This window comes from Chlamydotis macqueenii, chromosome 16 (genome assembly GCF_036417535.1).
Source record: "Chlamydotis macqueenii isolate bChlMac1 chromosome 16, bChlMac1.mat, whole genome shotgun sequence".
In the NCBI taxonomy this organism is placed as follows: Eukaryota; Metazoa; Chordata; class Aves; order Otidiformes; family Otididae; genus Chlamydotis; species Chlamydotis macqueenii.
The window spans coordinates 16,098,097-16,117,900 of NC_141571.1; the positions used below are offsets into that span (position 1 = coordinate 16,098,097).

Sequence of the window (19,804 nt, forward strand, 5' to 3'; positions counted from 1 at the left end):
AAGGAAATCCAGCCACATCCGTTTCCCGTGGCAGCACAACCGCCCTGGGAATTCCCCGGGGTGCGGGCAGCGCGTGCTGGTGCCAGAGGCCTCGCTGCTGCCACTCCTCAGGCTTCCACCAGCAGCTGCGGGCAGAGCTGCGGGCTGGCAAACACCGCGCTGGGGAAACGCAGGGGAAATCCCGGGACTCCACAAAAAAAGCAAGAACGACCCGCCTGGTTTGGGGGAAAACTGGAAAAGATAAGTTCACAACCAGAAATAAGACCTCCCACTCTCCGTTTCCAGCCAGGACAAGTTCACTGCCACCAACAGAGCAGGGCTGTGGTCCTGGTTTTCCCTAGACCCGCAGGGACCCCACACCTCGGCCAAGCACCACCGGCATCAAAGTGCAGAGGAGCCACAGCTCCTGCCCGCTCCCACGAGGGCGGGATTGCAAGTCACCTGCAAGTCCCCAGCAGCCTTCGATCCAGCAGTATCTAAAAATACAGCTGGGGACGCGCGGGGGCTCCTCCGCTGCTGTTTTCCCAGCTGCAGGGTCGGCGTGACCCGGCCCTGGCTGTTCCCGGGGCCGGGAGGGCTCTCTGCCAGCACAGGGTCACTGCTGACGCCAGCCCTGACCGCTGCATCCAACCAGGCAAACAGAAACATGGGGGACCCCAGAGCTCAAAAAGCCACGGGGGCCCCGGGGCACGGCGAGCAGCTGTGGACCCCGGGTGCGGGGATGTGGGTCCCCGCAGGAGCCCTGCCCCAGAGACTGTCCTCAATGCTGGGCTCACCATCCTGGCCCTCCCTCCACCCCAACGTCCCGGTGACGTCCGGGAGTCCCCCGGGACCAGCATTGCAGCCTGGGCGTCCTCTCGGCCCGCGGAGGGCTGCCGTTGGCCAAGACTGTGGGCTCCCCTCGCAGCACGCCGGCTTGCGACACGAGGTCTGGGAGCCTGCCGGGAGACAAAAGCGGATGCGGAGAGCTGAGGGGGACGATTTTGCAGAAAAGTAAAAATAAAAATGCAGGAATGGTGACCTCGGGCAGAGCCTGGGGGGAGCTGAATGGTGGCTCTGTGCCGGCGGAGGGGCAGGGCGGGAGCCTGTCCCAGCAGCTGCGCGGGACAAACGGGACATGGAGAAAGGGAGCAAAAGAGCCAGCTGAGCTCACGGGTCAGGGGCCACGGGGGCACCCGGGAGCTCTGCCTTTTGCCGGGCAGGCTTGGTCCCCAGCACCAAGCCTCGCTGGCTCAGGGTGGCGGGACGGCATGGGGAGCCCTGAGCTTTGGGGTGCCCCGGGGGTGCAGGGCCAGACCCAGCCGCACTCTCGCTCAGCACAGCTGGGGGCTGCTGCCCTGGGACGCCCCGCAGTGCCGGGGTCCCACCGGGCTCGACTGCGCATCCCTCCCCTCCGGCTCACGGGGGCCACGGAGGGATCCTACCTGCTGGTGCGGGACCCCCTCAGCCGTGCTGCACCCAGCCCCGGCATCTTTCGGAAGGTGCACGAGCCAAAGCGCGTTCTGGGGCTCACTTCAGAGGTAACCAGGCAATGACAGCCGGCCAGAGCGTGAGCTCACGCTCCCCTCATGCGGGGCAGCTGTACAAAGGCTGGAGCAGGGTGCGTGAGCGAACACAGGTAAAGGAGCAATTGGCTGCTGGTGGGGAAGGGAAGAGCTGGCCCAGCGGGCCCCAGTTTGCATTAGGGATGCGGGGCGGATGGCTGGAGTGCGTTTGAGCGGAGGGCCAGCCCTGCGCGGAGCCCTGCGGTGCTGGTGGGTCCAGAGCCCTGCGGTGGGCTCAGCCCGCAGCCCCACGGCCAAGCCCCTGCCCGCTCGGCACGGCCGCCGCTGTCCGAGCCCTCGAGACCCGCACGGGCGGTGCAAGGGCTGCCGCTGGCTCCGGGGAAGGGGGAGCACAGAGCCCGCCCTCGCACCGCCCCCCCCAGCCCCGCCGGCATCCCGGCTGCACCTCCTCCGGCTCGGATTGCTTCCGCAACCCGTCGCTCGGCCGCTCGCTAATCGCCGGACAAACGTTCGTTACCGAGACCGCCCCGGCGGCCTGCGGCCCGCGCTGCGGCCGTCCCACCCGTCCCGTCCCGGAGCCCGTGCCCACGGACACGGCGGTGGAAACGCCCGAGCGGGGAGCAGAGCGGGGGGGGGAGCCGAGCAGCCGTGGCGGGGCACGGACAGACCCCGCCTGGGGCGCCGGCGCCGGCTCCTTGTGCACGACTTCTGTTCACAAGCACACAGCTCTGCTCCCAGCAAGAACTCGGCGCCGCCGGAGCGGCCGCGGCGGCCCCACAGACGCGCCTCGCCCGCCGGGCTCCGAGGCCGGTCCCGCGACGAGGGCTGAGCGCAGGCTGCGCGCCCCCACCAGCCCCGACGGCCCCCACCGACGCCGCCACCAATCCCGCATGCTGCACGGATGCACGCGCAGCCCCCCCCCCGCAGCTGTGCGGGGTCTCCCAGCCGGGGAGCGGATGGGGGGGAGGCGGAGCGGCCCTGCCGCACGGGACGGGGCGGGACCGGCCGGGGACTGCTCCCCCCTCCCCAACCCCCGCGGGTCTTTTTAGTCCAGCGGTCTCGCCCCCTCGGGGGACTTAGCGGGCCCCGCCCCGAGGACACCTGGAGGCGGGGGGGCTGCTCCCCGGGAGGGGCCAGTTCTCGCTCCGGCCCGGCCCCCCGGCCCCGCGCCGCTCGCGGCCGAGCCGCCCCCGCCAGCCCCCTCCCCCGGCCCGCCCCGCCGCCCTCGCTCTTTCTTCGCCTTTTCTTTCTTTCTCCTTTTTTTTTTTTTCCTTTTTTTTTTTTTTTTCCCCCAGAAGCTGCACGGCGGCGGGCAGAGCGGCCCGGGAGCGGCCTGGACGAGGGAGGGGAGCGCCGCCCGGCCCCCGCCGCTCCCGGTGGCGATGGTAACTGCTCGGCCCCCCTGCCCCTGCCCCTGCCCCTGCCCCTGCCCCTCCCCTCCCCTCCCCTGCCCCTGCCCCTCCCCGCCCGCCGCCGGCCCCTCCGCACCTGCCGGGCCCCGGCCCGCTGCTGCACCGGGCGGGCGGCGGGGGCTGGGGGCGATGGCAGAGATTAGGTGTGAAGGCGGAGGCCGGGCGTGATGGCAGAAGCTGGGTGTGAAGGTGGAGATCAGGTGCGAAGGCAGAGGTTGGGGCGAAGGCAGAGATCAGATGCAATGGCAGAGGTCAGGCGCGATGGCTGACATCGGGGGCGAAGGTGGAGGCCGGGTGCGACGGCGGAAACCGGGATGTGAAAAGATCAGGTGCGAAGGCGGAGGCTGGGGCGAAGGGAGAGGCCGGGGCAATGGCAGAGATAAAGTGTGAAGGCGGAGGCTGGGGATGAAAACGGAGGTTGGGCATGATGGCGGAGGCCGGGGGCGAAGGCACAGGTGGCCATCAGCCATTCGGGCAGGCGCATGCGGGCTGCAGCCTGCGATGCTTAAACATCACGGCAGAGTGTGGCAGGGGCGTGGGGTGCGGTGGGCACTGCTGCGTGGACTGTGCCTGGCGCGCAGGTACGGGACGCTCGGCGGCTCGTCCCTGGGCTGGCCACCCTCTCTGCCTCCGCAGCCGGCTCCGGGGCGATGCTGTGCCTCCTGCTCCGCCGGGCTGGGGCTGTTTGTTAGCGTTTGCAGCAAAGCCGCTGACAGCGAGAGCTGCAGGAGAGGGAGAGGAATTGTTATTCAGGGCTGGTCTCGGCGCTCAAGACCTCACTCCTTCCTGAGCAGGAGGGAGAGGAGACAGAGCTGAGTCACTCTGTGGCTTTGGGTATGACTTAAACAACTTCACAGCCCCGGAACACCACAGCCCCGCTCGTCGTGTGGGTGTAAACCACGTTAAAATATACGGGTATTTGGGGAGAGATATCCGTCTCTATTTAACAGCCCCTTGGCTTATTAAAACGGGAATAGCTTTGCAAATGTAAATCTCCTTATGCTCCCGGATACCTTTTGTTTCGGTTCTGCGCTCCCTCGCAGCTGGCGGAGGGACGTGGACTCATCGGTTGCTTTTGGATTTCTAACGGCTCGCCGGCCAGCCCGGCCTCGGCTTCTCCCACGCACACGGAGCCGCTGCGCCGTGCTTGCCCCAAAATCCTCCCCCTGTGATGAAGTGCTGTGTGACACCTAACAAAAACATTTGCAGTCATTCCAGGCCAAAATGTTCCCCGGCACAAGGCAGGCGGCGTCCGGTGCCTCCATCAGCTGGGAGTTCTCTCCCGACGCTGGCTCACGCGGCCCCGGCTGCTGGACCGAGTCCCGGGCGTTTTTATTCTATTGGCAGGGGAGCGGCTTTGTTTTTTCAGTCGATCCATCCTCCAGCGCGTCCCTTTGCTGTGGGGTTTCTCTGGTGATTTGGAAGCTTTTCCTTTTTGCCCCTGCTGCAGGGCTGCCCTCTCCCCCGGATGCCCTGAGTTCGTCCAGCCCGTTTACCCAAACTGGGGGCGTTTCTCCCCAGCCGCCAAGGTGCAAGACTGCCGGGCTGCTGGGGTTTGGGGAAACGGCGGGTGTGCGATAGGGCTGCTGGAAGCCTGCGCCTTGGCCCCGTCAGACCACGGTCTGCGCCCCCCTGCCCCACAAAGCCCTCCCCGCCAGCGGGGCCGAGCCAGGGCACGGCCGGTTTGGGGCTGCTGGTCGCCCCACGACACAGCCTGCCCAGAGCGGAGCCCCAGCAGCCCCAGTCTCAGGGGACAGGGCTTCTCTTTCTGTTTTCTTTGCCTTTTCTCAGTGCCACCCAAGCTCAGCAAGAGGTTCGCTGGGTTTCAAAAGCGCTGGTTTTGGGATGTGCCAGGGCTGTGCAAGGGTGACTCTGGGCAGCGGGCTCTGGCGAAGGCCAGCGCGGGCGGTGCTGGCCCATCTCCCGCAGCAGCGTGAGGAGCTGGATGGATCCCACGGATGGCGGCTCCTCACCTCCGTGCTGGGGCAGGGAAGTAGCCGAGCTCGGTGGTGCCGGGCGCCCAGCCGGATTCGGCACCTGGCAGCGGGCGGCTGCGCCGGGGCCCCTGGGGAACAAGGCAGAGCGAGGAGCGGGGCTTTACCAGAGCAAGGTCTCCCGTCCCTCCAAGGCATTGTGCAGAGCAAGACCAAGCGTGAGAAGACCGGCGGTCCCACGGCAGAAAGCCTGGCAGGGGAACGTGCTGCGGATCAGGGCACCACGAAGGGTCTCTCTCCTCCTGCCCCGCCCAAGGGCAGGGGATCGCTGTGTGGAGACACGGAGAAAAAGTCAAGAGGAATTAACCAAAGCGTGACTGCAAAGTGCTTTATCTAAAGCGCATTAAAGCTAATTAAGCTGAATTAACCGAGGCCACTTTGTCTCCATATAGGCTCCCAGGCCAGGGATTAGCTGCCTGAAACCAATGCTCACCTTCCGCTAATCCCACCTTCCGCTAATCCCACCTTCCGCTAATCCCACCTTCACCCTGCCCCAGCTGCCAGGACGCTCATCCCTGTGGCCACTCCATCAAATCTGGAGCCCAGCCTTGGGTGATGGGCCCGGCTTTGCCCACCCAGTCCCCGGGCACGGGCCCCTCCTGGTTTGTTCTCTGTCAGAGCCTCTCCCGCAGAAATGCACCTCAAGCAGCTGGCGACGTCTCTGTCTTTCCCACTCGGTGCCGGGCTGCTGTTGGCAGCCATGTCCAGAGTCAGCCCCGCGCCGCCTGTAGCGCAGCTGGGATTTAACGGGAGCCATCTGATCCTTCCCTGCGCGCATCCGCTGTGCCAGCCGGGTCTGCGCAGCCGACGTCGCCTGCAAAGCTGGGGGAAGCAAGCGCAGAACTGCCAGGTCACGGGTGGCACCAAACCGGCGTCCTCGCCCCATCTGGAAGCGGCACAGGGGAGGGGGCTGTAACCCGGGAGAGCACTTCCCAGAAAATGCTCGGAGGAGTAATCTGGAGTTCGGCGAATTCAGCGATGAGTCTGAACCAAAGCACCCTATGCATCTTCAGCTGTTTGTCCTTCCTCCCATGCGCTGCATTCCTGCAGCCAGCTCCCACATCCCCACGCTCCACGGCTGGCTCGGCTTAACCCCTGGGTTTCGAGGCTCCTCAAACCGCGGCCCAATGCTGGGAACCAGACCCAGCCACGCTCGTGCCCCTGGCTGCGCGGTGCTTGGTGTCCTCCGCACCCAGTTCCTCCCCAGTTTCCAGTGCAGGAAGGCTTGCAGCCCCCCGAGCTCGGCGGCGTTGCCGTGCCAGGGACCCGGCAGAGGCGCGGTGCAGCGCGGGATGGCGGGTGCGGGCTCTGCAGGCGCGACGCAGCGTCCCGTTGCGAGGCCGCTCTTCCCACCAGTGACGCTTTTCCCCCGCAGGACGCCGGCTCGCTGGACGCGGCGGTGCAGAGTGCCCTCCAGGCCCTCTACCCGCCCTTCGAAGCCACGGCCCCCACGGTCCTGGGCCAGGTGTTTCGGCTGCTGGAGACCAGCTACCGGGGTGACGGGCTCTGCTGCCTGCTCCAGTTCCTCATCCCGGCCAAGCGCCTCTTCGAGCACGTGCGGCAGGCAGCCTGCGTAAGCCCACGCGTGCCGCGGTGCTGTGCCAGGGCGGTTTGCCTCAACGCCTGCATGGCCGTGCCCTGCGCCGGACAGCAGGCTCCCTTCCTGCCCCGTCCCCTCTCCGCAGAGGGGACCGTGATGTGCCCCGCTCCCCGGGATGGCTCCAGCACAGAGCCCGGCGCGCGCGGTCCCCATGAGAAGGGCAGGGGGACCCCCAGGTCACCTTGTCTCACCGCTGGAGAGGCTCCGGCAGGGTTTCCCCCTCTATTAGCACAGGGGGAGCACGCAGCACCCCAGGAACAGCCGCAGGCTTGGGGTGGGCTTGCAGTGTGCCCTGCTGTGGCTCTGCTCAGGGCCATCCCATCGGGTCACCGGGCTCTTCAGTCCCCGTTGTGGGAAGCGCAGAGCCGGGCAGCGAGAGCACGCGGGGCTGGCCAGGAGGGGACTCTCGCTTACACGCTGCGTTCTTCCTCCCTCCCAGGCTCCCTACTTTAACTGCATCTTCCTCCACGAAGGCTGGCCCTTGTGTCTTCACGAGAAAGTGGTCGTCCACCTCGCGCCGCTCAACCCTCTCCTGCTGCGCCCCGGGGACTTCTACCTGCAAGCGGAGCCCTGCGAGGAGCACTCGGCGCGCATCACCGTCAAGCACCTCTCCCGGGACCTGCGCATGGTGGAGGAGACGCCCGTCCCCGAGGCCGCCTATGCGCTGCTCTTCACCAACGAGTGGCTGGAGGAGATCAACGGCGACCGGGCCAGGGCCCCCCTGCACACCTGCCTGGTGGCCACCGAGAACGGCATCGCCCCGCTGCCGTGGAGCAAGATCGCCACGCCGGAGTTCATCGACAAGCCCAGGGCTGCAGCCGATGATCCCGCAGCCGAGCCAGCGGCACCCAGCGTGCCTGTGCCCCGCGGCACGGGGGACACTCTGGTGACCTACAGCAACGTCGCGGGCACCGTCCCAGGCTGCAGAGTCACCTCTGGGAAGCTGAGCCAGGGAAGGTACCCGGGACTGATCAAGGTGGACCAGGCTGGGCTGCGGAAGAAGCCGGCCACACTGGCCATGCCCAGCCTCTGCGAGATCGTCAGCCAGAACCTGGAGGGCGAGTATGTGGACCTGCTGGAGCTGTCCCAGGAGCAGCTGGACCTCCTGGCCAGGTCCCTGCCGCCTGCCCGCCCCCCGGGGCCGACGGGGGCTGGGGCAGAGGCGATGCTCCCCTGGGCGAACGGGGCGCCGGGGACAGACGCGTGGCCCTGCGGGCAAGCGTCGAGCTCTGAGGAGGAGCCCTGCAGCCCGTGCCTGGGGAGGAAGCAGAGCCGGCAGCCGGGGCCACACGGCCCGCGGTGCCGCCACCGCGACTCCTACCTGGCCGCGCTGCAGAACCCGGTGAGCCTCGGCCCCGGGCTGATGGCAGCCATCCTGGAGGAGCCGGACGGCCCCGGCCCCACGCCGCCCCCCGCCACCCTCCGTGAGACCCTCACGCAGCACGGGCCAGGGGCTGGCAGCCCCACGCTCCTCGCCCACCGGCCCCACCGAGCGAGTCCTGGGGTGCAGGGGGAGGCACTGGTGCGGCAGGGCAGCCCCCAGGCCCCCCCAGGCTCCAGCCACAAGTTCTCCTTCCTGAAGGGCGCACGGCTCGGGGCAGCCCCCGGGGATGAAAAACCCACCAGCCAGCATGAAGGGGGCTGGAAGAAGATGTCTGCCATCTGCTCTCCCCGGATGGGCAGAGCCAAGGCACCCGGGAAAGGTAAAGTCCGAGCGGGGCGCAGCGCCTGCCTGGGCTTCGCGGGGGCTTTCGCGTTTCTCTGCCTCGCTGCGCATCGCCAGCTCCTCTCTGCTCTGTCCCTGCTGGCAGGTACAGATGCGGCAGCCGCTGCCCCCGTGGAGGAGCGGTCCCCGGAAAGCACCCGCTGCAAGAACAGACCCCCTGCGCCCGGAGCCGGCACCCCTGGCCGGGAGCCGCCGGCCTGGCAGGACCTGCACGCGGGGCTGCTGCGCTCGGGCATCGTGTGCCTGCCAGGTACCGTGGGACCCTCGCAGGGAAGGCGCCGTGCTGCTGGAGGGGCTGTTCTGGAGGAAGGGTTAGGGCTTTGCTGGAGGCCAGAAAGCCCCCAAGCCAAAAATTTCCTTTCAGCTGGGAAAAAAAATTAAAAACATAAAAACAAGCAGTCTGCTCCGAGCAGCTGCCTGGCTCCCAGCTGCGGCCAGCCCTCCCACACCATTCCTCACCAGTGAAGCCGTTCGGCTTTTAGCTGCCAAACACTGAACATTTGGCTTCTTCCTTTTCCCAAGAACTGGAAAACGGTGACAAAACCCATCTTTTTCTCAGGAAAAATGTCCCCAGCAGCTCTGCCCTAGCATTTCCAGGGCTGGCATTCGTGCCGAGAGCCCTCACGCGCTGGCGCTGCTGCTCCGGAGGGGCTGGGGGAGGCGGCACCGGGGTGGCACTGGATGTGCCGCAGCTGCGCAGGATTAACCTGGGCTGAGCCCCCCTCGGGGGTCGCTCGGGCCGGGGTGTGCGGGCGGTGGGCAGCGGCAGGAGGGGTCACTCGCCCTTTCCCCGCAGGGAGCTCGGACAGGCTGGGCAGGGCCCTGCTCCAGGTGACCACCAGCGGCAGCGCCTGGGGGGCTGCGTGGTGCTCGGCCGCCGAGCTGGCGAGGCTCATCCTCTACCTCTGCTCCCTCCCCAGGTAAGGGCCGGGAGGGTCTGCCGTGACCCCCCGCCTGCTTCGGGGGTCCCAGGCAGCCCCCAGGCCGGGGACGGACGTGCAGCATCCCACACACGCTGCTGCAGGGACACCCTGCGCACTGCCCACTGCGTCCACGCGTGCAGCCAGCCCTGGGCACCCCGTGCCGTGCATCAGGGCGTCCCACAGGGACGGCATTGCCTGCAGCCGCCGGGCCCTGCCTGCCCCCATGCCCAGAGCCACGGCAGGGGGATTCGAGCAGGTCCTGCCCGAGGGGAGGGACCCCCGCTTTTTCCAGCTGCTTCTAACGCAAGCTGCCTCCTGCTCACGGTGTTTCCCCTTGCCAGGCGAGAAGCGAAGGACAGCGGGCTGACGGTGGTGGTGGATGCCAGGAAGCAGCCACTGGCTCCCGTCCTGTTCTCAGCCCTCCGCTCTGTCCAGGTAACGCTGGGCTCCGCGTGCCCATCCCGCAGACGTGCCGGGGGGTCCCTGCCCGGGAGCGAGCGCTGCCGCCCTTCGGGGGGGGGTCCCTCCGAGGTGCCGTCCCCAGCTGGCAGCAGCATCTCCAGCAGCCCCTGCATTGCTGTCCCTGAGGCTGCGGCTTTTATCTCGCTCGCTGATTTTACCCGTAAGCGTGGCGGCGTGGATTTGCCGAGGCAGCTCTCGGCCGCCTGCGCTGCACTGCGCTGATCTAGAACACCCCCGTCCCTCTTGCCGCTGCCCCCCCAGCAGCCAGTCCTGGCTCCCGACCCCCTGTAGGTCTGGCAGCGCCTAAACAAGTGCCGCTCCGTTCCCAGAGCTGCCGACAACTCTCTCATTTCTGAGCACGCCTGCAGCGGCGCCGGCCATCCTCCAAGGGGGCACAGAGCGCCCCTTCCCCCCAGCCCCCGAACCGAGCTCACACCCCGTGCTTGCGTCTCTCCAGCTCTCCAGTGCCAGCCGTGGTGGTTTGGGACCAGAGGTCCCTTCCCAGCCCCGTGGGATCCCGCGGCGTGCCCCAGACCCCTTCAGCATCCCGCTAGCTGAGCTCACCTGCACATCAGCTCTGCAGCGACGTTCCTTGTCCTGGCTGCGTGTCCGTGCCGGTGCCCGGGCAGCGCTGCGGGAGCACCCCGCACTGTGCCAGGGGAATCCCCCACAGCACCCTTTGCCTCTGCACGCTCGGGGCTTCAGGGCTCGGTTGCAGCCTGTCCGATAAATCCTGTGCCGCCCAAATGCTCCTCACGCGGAGAAGCATTGCTGGTGCGAACGAAGGGGTTTGCTCACGAGGCTCCGTCCAGGGGTCCATTCTGCCCGGGCGCTGGGGTTGGGAGGGGGGTATGGCCAGAGCGACCCGTTTCCCTTTCCCACACCAGCGAGCTCCGGAGCCTTTTCCTCTGTGATGAGCTCACCGGCCTCAGCCGGCTGGGGCAACCGAGCCACAGCATCACCGTGGGTAACTCGGGGCCGTGCTTCGGTGTTTGCCGTGGTGACCCCTCCCTGCCTCCCGCAGAGTGTCTCGCCAGGCTGCATCCACGCCGTGCTGCTGCTGGCCGAGAAGGAGCTGGTCGGCCACCGTGAGAGGCTGCCTGGGGTGCAGGTGAGCCTGTCCTTGTCCCCTCCTCGTGTCCCTGCGTTGTCTCCTGTGGGAAGAGCAGAACTAGGGTGAAACAGGCCTCCTGCCTCGGGGGACCCTCCATCCCCTCGCCCAGAGACTCCAGTTCCCCCGCTTGGGGACCCCAGGCAGAGCAGCACCGCGCTGGGACAGGTCCCCTCAGTGCCAGGCGCTGGGAGAGGCCGCGCTGGGACAGGCAGACGCTGCCCTCAGGCTCGCCGCACCGCACAGGTGGGCAAAAGCTGCCCCAGGACAGCCGAGCGCTTTCCCAGTTACCTCCAGTGGCCAGACACAGGTTTATTGAACTTTTAGTGCTGCTCAGTTTAATTAGTGTAATGTGAAATATTAACGAGCTGGATCCCCTGGCTCAGGCGGCGTGGCAGATTGCTGCAGTCCCAGCGCTCTCCCATGCATTCAGACACCGCGACGCTGCCAGCAGATGCTCGGAGCGGAGCTGCTGGCACGCCGCGCTGCACAGGTTAACGGGGCAGGGGGATAGGGCAGGAGCCGGTCGTGTCCCCTGCTCCAGGCTGTCCCTGGGGATGTTTCTGTCACGGTCCCACCGTGCTGACGAGTCCCGTGCCCCGCAGGTGGAGACCCTGGCATCGCTGAAGGCCCTGGGCCGCTATGTCGACAGCTCCCAGCTGACACAGGAGCTGGACGGCGCCTTCCCCTACTGCCACGGCGAGTGGGTTCAGTTCTTCCAGGTGCCTGTTACCACGCTGGTAGCCATCGCCTCGCATCCGCGCGGTGCCCTTCCGTCCCCACCGCCGCTTCCGTGTCTCACGGACATCCCCAGGAAGCCCAGGAGAGGGGAAGGGGAAGGAGAGCTCTGAGCCGGGAGGGCAGCCCCCTCCTGTCTGCTCCTGCCCGAAACTGCCCACCCGCCTCCACGCTCCCTCCTCCTCTGCCTTACCCCAGTGCCCACGCTGTTCCCTGCTCTGGTCCGGCACTGCTCCTCCTCGCGGGCGCTCTGCCCCCCCACCCGCTCCAGCCCGCTGACCCACCGTGTATCCCATCTGCAGAACCTGCATCCCTTCGTGGCCGGCCTCAGGCAGGCGTTGGAGCTGCTGTGGAGCTGCATCCGGGAGCTGCGGAGCGCCGACGCGCTGGCCGGGACGCAGGTAGTGCCAGGTTGCGCGGCTCTCCCAGCCGTGGGGCTGTCCCGTGTCCCTTTGCTCGTCCCTCGGGGCGCAGCCCAGGTGCCCGTCCCATGCTGGCGTGGGAGCCGCCGGGCGAGGCCCCGGGTGAGACGCGTGTCCGACCCTCTGTCTGCAGGATGTGGCCACTTGCATCGAGAGGCACCAGGAGCTGATGCAGAGGGTGCTGAGCGACCCGCAGCTGGTGCGCGTGCAGCGCGAGGCGGGGGCCGTGCTGGCCAGGCTGCGCAGGGAGGCCGCCCGGCTCAGCACCTCGGCCGACGTCAGGTAGGAGCGGGGCGGCTTCACCAGGTGGGGGGTGCCAATGCCGGGGACCCCTGTCCTCCTCTGCTGGCCTCAGAGCCACCTCCCCAGGGACGGCTCGGTCACCTAGCTCACCCAGCACGCCCCGGAGCTAGTGCCGCGCTCCCTCCTGCCAAGCCCCTCCGAGCCTGGAGCTCGCGTCTCGCACAGCCCTTGGCAGATCTTCCGGCTGGGAAGAGGCGCGGGTCCCTGGGAGGAGCTCCTGCCCCGGGGCCAGGACCTGGGGCTGCTCAGCGGGGCCTGCAGCGAGCCCTCCAGGCTCCTCTAAGGCAAAGCCACTAGATGGGGCCAAGCCCCGGCGCCGCCGCGCTCGTCCGGCGATGATGCACGTGTCCTGCGACGCTGCGCTCGTCCGGCGATGATGCACGTGTCCAGCAACAATGCATGTGCCTGGCGATGCTGCGCTCGTCCGGCGATCCATGCATGCAGGCAGTGCTGCTCCCATGGCTCCCGTCTGCACCCTTCGCTCAGCCGGGCGACACCAACAGCCAGCGCTTTCCCATCCCGTGTTCTGCGATGACCAGCTCGCTCCGTGGGACGGGGAGGTGCACTCGGCTGCAGCGTGCCCGGCGCACAGGGCCTGGAGCCCGCTGCCCACGCACCCCGGGGAGCGCCCTCGTGTCCCGGGCGGGCTCTGAGGGTGCGCAGCGTGGGTGGGGAGGAGGTCTCTTGGTTGGCTCCTGCCCTGGGAAACAGCCAGGCTCTTGCCTGCCGCAGGCGCTGGGTTGCTGCCCGTCCACGCGCTGAGCTCCCGGCTGCCTGCGCACCCGTGCCCGCTTCCCGGGAGCTGCCCTATCCAGAGGCTCCTGCCCGCTGGGGATCTGCCCCGGCCGGCGTCTCCAGGCGCAGCCGGCAGCTCTCCCTGCGCTGATGGCCCCTCTCCTCCCCGACCACCAGGACCAGCATGGAGTCGGCCGAGGGGCTGTACAGCCAGCTGGAGGAAGAGCTTCACCAGCTGGTGTCCCAGTCCAACAGCTGCCTGGAGCGCCTGGAGTTCCTCCGAAAGGTCCGGGAGCTGGAGGCTGAGTTCAGCAAGGTGAGAGGGGCATCCCCCATGGTGCCAGACCCCGCTCTGGGCACAGCAAGGTGAAGTTGTCCTCTGTGGTGTTCCCGTGGCTGGGCGGTTTTACCACATTTCCTCAGTTTTTGGTGATGAAGGAAGCCCAGAGAACAGCAGGATTGCCTGAGCTTTGATTTTAATTACGGGGCGACTGTGCATGACCACGCCAGGGCTGGGACGCCCCGTCGGGGAAGGAAGGGGAGGTGCTGCGGAAGCGCCGCGGCCCTGACCCTTGCCCGCTCTCTCTTGCAGCTGGGGTGCTGGCTGGACGGCGAGGCAGCAGCACGGCTGCAGGAGATGGGCGCCGAGGAGCGGAGCCCCGACAGCTTCCAGGGCTCGGCCGAGCAGTTCAACGAGTTCCTCGTCCAGGCAACGGTGCGTTCGGAGGGGGCGTTTCTGTACCGCTCATCCCTAGGGCATCACCGCCAGCACTGCTGTCAGGCGGCTCCAGCCCCTGCCTGACACAGGGAAACGTCCAAATGCCATTAGAAGCTCACAAATGCTGTTAGAAGCTCACAAACGCCATTAGAAGCTGCTGGAATCTGCCCAAATCCCCCGGATTTGGAACGAGGCTTCTGGGCAAAACGGGGTGTCCCAGGCTGGCAGGGCCGAGCTTTCAGGCCAGCTTTGCGGGGCATCCAGGCAGCCTTGCTCCAGTGAGGGGGGGTCGCGCTGCCCCTTGGGGCGCTGCGTGCTGGGGCTGCCATTCCAGCCCCCCAAAGTCTGTCCTTCGCAGCCCCCTTCCTCTGCAGGGCTGGGCTGCAGAGCCTGGACGCCCCTCAGACACCCACCAGTGCGGTGACAAGGACGCGCGCCACCCGTGCCCATAGATACGGGGACCCTTTAGCTACGTGCACTGCAGGGGGGCCAAAGCAAGGCGACGGCACTCGGGACAGGACGATGCATTTTGAGCCAAGCCGGGTCAGAGCAGAGAGTCCCCATTCCCTTTGTTTCTGCTCACTTGCCCAGAAACATTTCCCATACGGCTTTGGTAGCGATGCCGAGAGCTTCGCCCTGCACCGCGTCCCAGCACAGCAGGTCGGAGCCGTCCCTGAGCGCGGCATTGTCCCTTCCTGCTGTCCCTGCAGGCTCAGTACCGGCGCGGCCTGGCCCTGTGTCAGGAGGCGGCTGAGGTCCGAGACGCGGCTTTCCCCGAGGCAGACCCCTTCCAGGTGGCCACAGCCCTTTTCCGGACGAAGCTGATGAGCTTCCGCAGGCAGCTGGAGCGGCGGCGGGCCGAGCAGGAGCTGCTGGAGGAGCTGCGCCGGTTCTCCAGCAAGGTGGGTGCGCGGGCTCTCCCATGGGACCGGGTGCCGGCCGGGCAGGTGGGCGAGCAGCCGCTCTTGCCTTCTCTCCTAGGTCACGGGGCTGAAGCTGGGCTGCGGGCAGCGCTCGGGCCGGGCGAGGCGCGGGGAGGGCCAGGCGCTGCGGTGCCTGCAGAGCTCCTTCCAGAAGCTGTCAGCGGAGTTTGCCCTGGAGAAGCTGCAGGAGATGAAGGCTCAGGTGCGCAGGATGCAGAGCAGCCGGGGGCCGGCAGCCTGGAGCGAGGCACGGCACAGGTACCAGGAGACCCGGCAGGTCCTGGAGGAGATGCTGGCAGAGCTGCGGGAGGCCTGGGGAGCGCAAGCCGAGGGGCAGGGAGGTGCCCTCAGCGCCCCCGGTTCGGGGTCTGCAGCCCCTCACGAGGAAGTGCTGGTCTGCGAAGCGACCGCCAGCCCGGAGCCGGCGGTGTCGGGGGGCCGGGGCACGGCGGAGCAGCTGGAGCCCAGCGCCCGAGAGCCAGGACAGCCCTGCGCCGGCAGCGTTCCTGGCCCCGCGCTGGGTGTGGAGCCGAGCTCCCCGCAGCCCCGCTATCGGCCGGGGCCGGAAGGCGAGGGTGCCTTTCACCACCACGACCCTGCTAACGCCTCCCTCCCAAAACCTGGGAGCGGAGCAGCAGGATGCCTTGCCGGGGAGGGCGGCCAGCCCCTGCAGAGACGTCCCTTCACCCTGCCTCCCCGCGCGCGCTTGGCAGGTGCTGGCTCGTTGCGTCCCACTGCCGTGCCCCACGGGACTGTCTCGGCCCCCGGCACGCAAGGTCCGCCGGCAGCAAAGCGGGAAGCCACCCAGTACTTCCAGGTTTCCAGCCAGAGCAGCTTCTCCTCTGAAGACTCGGACTCGCAGAACTCCACCGAAGAAGCCCCAGCAGCGAGCCTGGCTTTGCCCCAGGACCCCCAGAGTCCCAGAGCACCTTGCCCCCCCGAAAAGCTGCCCCAGATTGTTTATCTGGAGAACCACCGCACCGGGAGTCGAGAGTCCAGCTAAAGCCCTGTCAAACCAGTCCCTTCCAGCCAGGACTGGTTCTGTCCAGTTGTGGAAGTCTCGACCACCGACTGGATGGGACATCCCATGCTCAGAGCCATTGCCCAGCCCCGGGTCCCGGAGTCCTTCGGTTCCCTGTCCTCAGCGCCCAGCCTGCCACGGAGCGGCAGCAGGCCCGTCCCCGGCCGCAGCAGGCGCGGTGATAACCTGCTGGGTTATCAGTTCTCGCCTGCAGTGCCCTTATCCCTACGAGCACCAGGTTTGCGTCAGGACAGCTCGAGGGTTCCCAGCAATCAGCAGCTACACTCGGAGCATCCCGCGGGAACACAGACCTGTGCCCGGGCGTTTCTGCACGCCGGCCCTGCTGTGCTCCCCTCTCTGCCGGGCAATTTCACGGGCCCCTGCGCTGCTGCAGCCCTGGCCGGGCGACAGCGATTTTGTTCAGGTGCACTGGTTAACATGGCACTAACATTATTAACGTCAATAAACCTGAAGGGAAGCGCCCGGCGTGGTCTTCGCAGAGCAGGACAAAAAGCCGCATCCTGCTGAGAGCCAAGTGCTGGTCTGCTCGCCCGGGCTCCTCGCCGCCACCCCAGCCCCGCGCCAAGGGGCGGCCGGTGCCACCGCGAGAGCCGCTGCTGCCTCGCCCCGGGTCTGCCCTGCCCCGCTGCCATGAGTCCCTCTCCTTTTCCTCGGGTTTAAAGAAATGCCTGCCTCCAGCTCTCACCCCCATCTTGTCCCCTCCTGGTGCCCAGCCTCCCCGCTTGTTGGGAACACGCTGTCCCAAAGGCTCGGGGAGCCGGCTGAGCTGGGTGCCACCTCACCAATTGCCGCCTGAAGCGGCCGGGGATCCCGTCCCCGCGGATGCATCCCGCCGAGCCGTGCTGCCCGTTTGGGCACCCAGGAGCAGGTGAAGCCGGGTGGGGATGGGCTGTCCGGGCCAGGGCGCTGCGCTGCCCACCACCCCCGCCGCATCGTCAGCTAATCAAGAGACAGCCTAAAAAAAAATGCAATGTCTCACAGAGGAGCCGTTCCAAAAACCACTCTCTTCCTCCCGGCCCCACTACGCCTTGGCGAAGGGCGCGTGCCCAGCCCGGCGTTCATGCACAGCGCTCGCACCCCCTGCCCTGTTTGTGCCAGAGCCCCGAGCCAAGCTCCTCTCTGGAGGCTGCAGTCCCAGCCGCCTGCCGCCGCATTTCTCCAGCCCAGGTCATTAACCGCAGCGTTAACGAAGGCGGATCCCAGCCTGCTGCCCTGGGACCTCCTGCCCACCGCTTCTCCCAGTCCCACCAGTGTGTGCTCTTTACTTCTTACAGCTCTTGCAGCTTCATCTCCTCCAGCTCAGATGCCAGTTCCCCCAGCAGCACTTCTGCCACTGCCTCGCGCAATCCCAGCAGCCGACCCTGTCCCATTCCTTTTGGTTTCAAAGCCATTGTCACGGCAGGGCACCAGGGGAGGTCTGCACAGTCCATCCTGGGTGAACCCAGCCGGCTTTGCTCTGTTCTCCAGCCAACGCCACGTCCCAGACCTCACCGAGGTCACCCCAGCCAGGACACTTTTCGCACCCCTTCACGTTACGGTATTTGCCCATGCCCTGCGCCGCCTTTCAAGGGCTCCAGAAATCCCCTTAGTGCAGAGCTGGTGTAGTGCGCCAATCCGGAGAAAGAACAGACAGACGTGCCTCCCCCTGCCCCGACGTCCCCACAAGCCATCCACGGCCGGCTGTCCCCACACCAGCACACCCAGCGTGCCCGCTCCCGGGCCCCACGCACATGGCCAGCCAGAGCCGCGGCCGCCTGGACAGTGTCCAGCCCCTTGCGAGAGCCGAAAATCTCTTCTACCCGCAAAAGCATTTGAAGCCCAGCCTGACAGATTCCTCTCTCCATTTCCTGCTCTACCGAAAGCCGATGTGTTGTGTCATCCTGTCACACGCTCGCTCTGTGGGGCGGTTCCTCTTTGGGTACCAGTTTTTGCCCAGCATTTCACAGAAGCCCATGGCCTCGGACGTCCTTGTTACCGGCATGCGGCCGCGTGCGGCTGAGCTCGGCCTCCCGCCACCAGCACAGCGCACGCATCGCGCCCCGGGGTCACGCTGGCGCCTTGGCGGCTGGACACGCCGCCTGCGTTACTCATCTCCCTCGGGAACGGCGGAGCGTGCGTGGGCCACGAGCGCTGCACGCATCATCGCCCTTTTGCGTTTCTCTCACCTGTGTTTAAACAGCCGGCTTCCCGCAGCCCTTCGAAAAGGCGCTCAGGTCCGGAGCAGTGCCAGTTTCTGCGTCTCAGCTTCGCCCGGAGAGATTTTGGCAGCAGGGCTCAGGCTGAGCCAGGCAGCAGCCTTCATCCCCATCCCCGGGGGGCTGGGCTCGGGGGGTCAGACCTCACCCTGGCCAGGACAGCAGGTCTCCGCTCCGGGCAGGCTGGGAGGGGACAAGCCGTCCCAAAATAAACTCAGGCAAAGCAAGTGCCCAGAGAGGAGTCAAGACAGAGCCCAAGAGGCACGGATCCCGCAGCCGGGGGGATGCCCGCGGCCATACCGGGCCCCCCTTTCGCTGCACGTTCCCACGGGGGTCTGACGGCGGGGAGCCAGGGCCAGGCAAACCCAGAGAGTTGGGAACGTTTTCTGAATTGCTGGTTTTGAGCAGCGGCAGCAGTAACAGGGATGTCTGCAGCCCGGCTTTGAGATTCCTCATGCAAACATCCTCCTTCCTCAATAAAATGCTGGGGAGAATCAGGGAAGAGATAATTACTGACATGAATAATAAACGCTCCGCGTCTGCGACGCCGTTCCCTGCCCACCCTGAGTGCCTGGCCGGCAGCGCCGGTGCATGCCCGGGGCCGGGGGCATCCGTGGCCGCAGGGACCCCTGAGCTGGGCCAGTGCTGGCCTGTTTGCCTTCGCCCACGTCCGCGCCAGGCAGGAGCACCCGAGGCGCTGCGACGCCCGAACCAGCCGGCGTTCCCGGGGCAGGAAGGCGTGGCCGTCGCTTCGCTCTCCTTGGCCCCGGTGGGACGAGCCTTTTTCTGCCTCCCCCACCGCCTGCCTCGGCTAGGAAAGAGTCGGGGCTTCCTAAATTTTTGGTTTGGGTTAGGGGGAGTAGTGCTTCCCATGGAGCACCAGAATCACCTTCCAGAACAGATGGAATTCAGATTCTTATGAATAAAGCAAACAATGGCTTTCCTGTTGTTTTTCTCTTTCCAAAATAAAAAGGATACTTTGCAAATCCTGAGATTGACTGACAACAGAAGGGAGAATTTCCGGCGCCTCGCCGCAGGGTGAACTGTTTCCTCAGAGGAGCCCTGCGCTCTCAGCTGCCCGCAGCCCCCACATCTGGGTGGGCACACCTGGATGCCTCCTACATAAAAGTGTGTTTGCAATACTCTGCAAAAAATTTCTTATCTCCACTGATTCTTTATCACGTGATTTATGGCTCCAGGCCTGACCAAATAAGCTATAACCTTTCCAGAAAGGCAAGCGCAGGAGTTAATCAATGTCTCTCTCGCACCCATGAAATGGCAGAATCATCAGTCACGGGCTGGCGGGGGTCCGGCGGTGCCGGGGCGCAGGGCACCGCGGCCAGCCCAGCCTGCGGAGGGGAGTGCCCGCGAGGCCCAGAGAAATGCTTCTGTCTGAAATAACAAGCGTTTGATGCAGAAGACGACAAAACCAGCCCAGAGACAGAGATGGGCCGCGGGTCAGGCAGGGACCCCAGCCCCGGCGCAGGAGCACCCTCCTTCCCCCGGGCAGCCATGCCCCTGCGGGTCCTCGCCCCCGGCTCGGAGCAACTGTGCTCAACCTCCTCCTCGTCACTGCCCCACAGCGCGGGGCAGGAGACACCGAGCGATCAGCCACAGCGAGACAGAGAGAGGAGGAAGGAAGAAGCAGGCAGGGCAAGAGGCACCGGGGCTGTGAAGCTCCCAACCAGCGCCGCAGCTGTGCCCCCATCCCAGGCAAGGAGGAAGGCTTGGACGATGGGCAAGGCAACAGCACAGGGACAACCGCAAGTGGGACAACACAAACCCCCCCGGACGGGACCCCCAGAAGTTCTGCTGCCAGCAGAGCTGCCACGGGCCCCTTCCCGTTACAGCAGCAGCCGTCAGCGTTCAGGCTCGGCTGCAAACAGCCGTGGGTGAGACGAGGCGCAGGATGGGGACTTGGCCCACACCGCAGAGCAAACGCAGCCGTGCTTGGATGTGTCCTCCTGGGGGGCAACGGTGGCACCAGGTCTGGTT

General features: G+C 66.6%; 1 protein-coding gene across 1 annotated transcript; it reads left to right on the forward strand.

Annotated features, from left to right (window-relative positions):
- Positions 1-1,250: 1,250 nt before the first annotated feature.
- KIAA1755 (KIAA1755 ortholog) lies at positions 1,251-16,076 on the forward strand. The gene is made up of 15 exons (XM_086761081.1): positions 1,251-1,520; positions 2,801-2,890; positions 6,287-6,484; positions 6,951-8,214; positions 8,323-8,487; positions 9,034-9,157; positions 9,502-9,595; positions 10,647-10,733; positions 11,339-11,455; positions 11,774-11,872; positions 12,027-12,175; positions 13,109-13,247; positions 13,524-13,646; positions 14,360-14,551; positions 14,631-16,076. Exons 1-15 carry the CDS (start codon positions 1,251-1,253, stop codon positions 15,573-15,575), a joined length of 4,056 nt encoding a protein of 1,351 aa, XP_086617207.1. The 3' UTR covers positions 15,576-16,076.
- Positions 16,077-19,804: the final 3,728 nt, after the last annotated feature.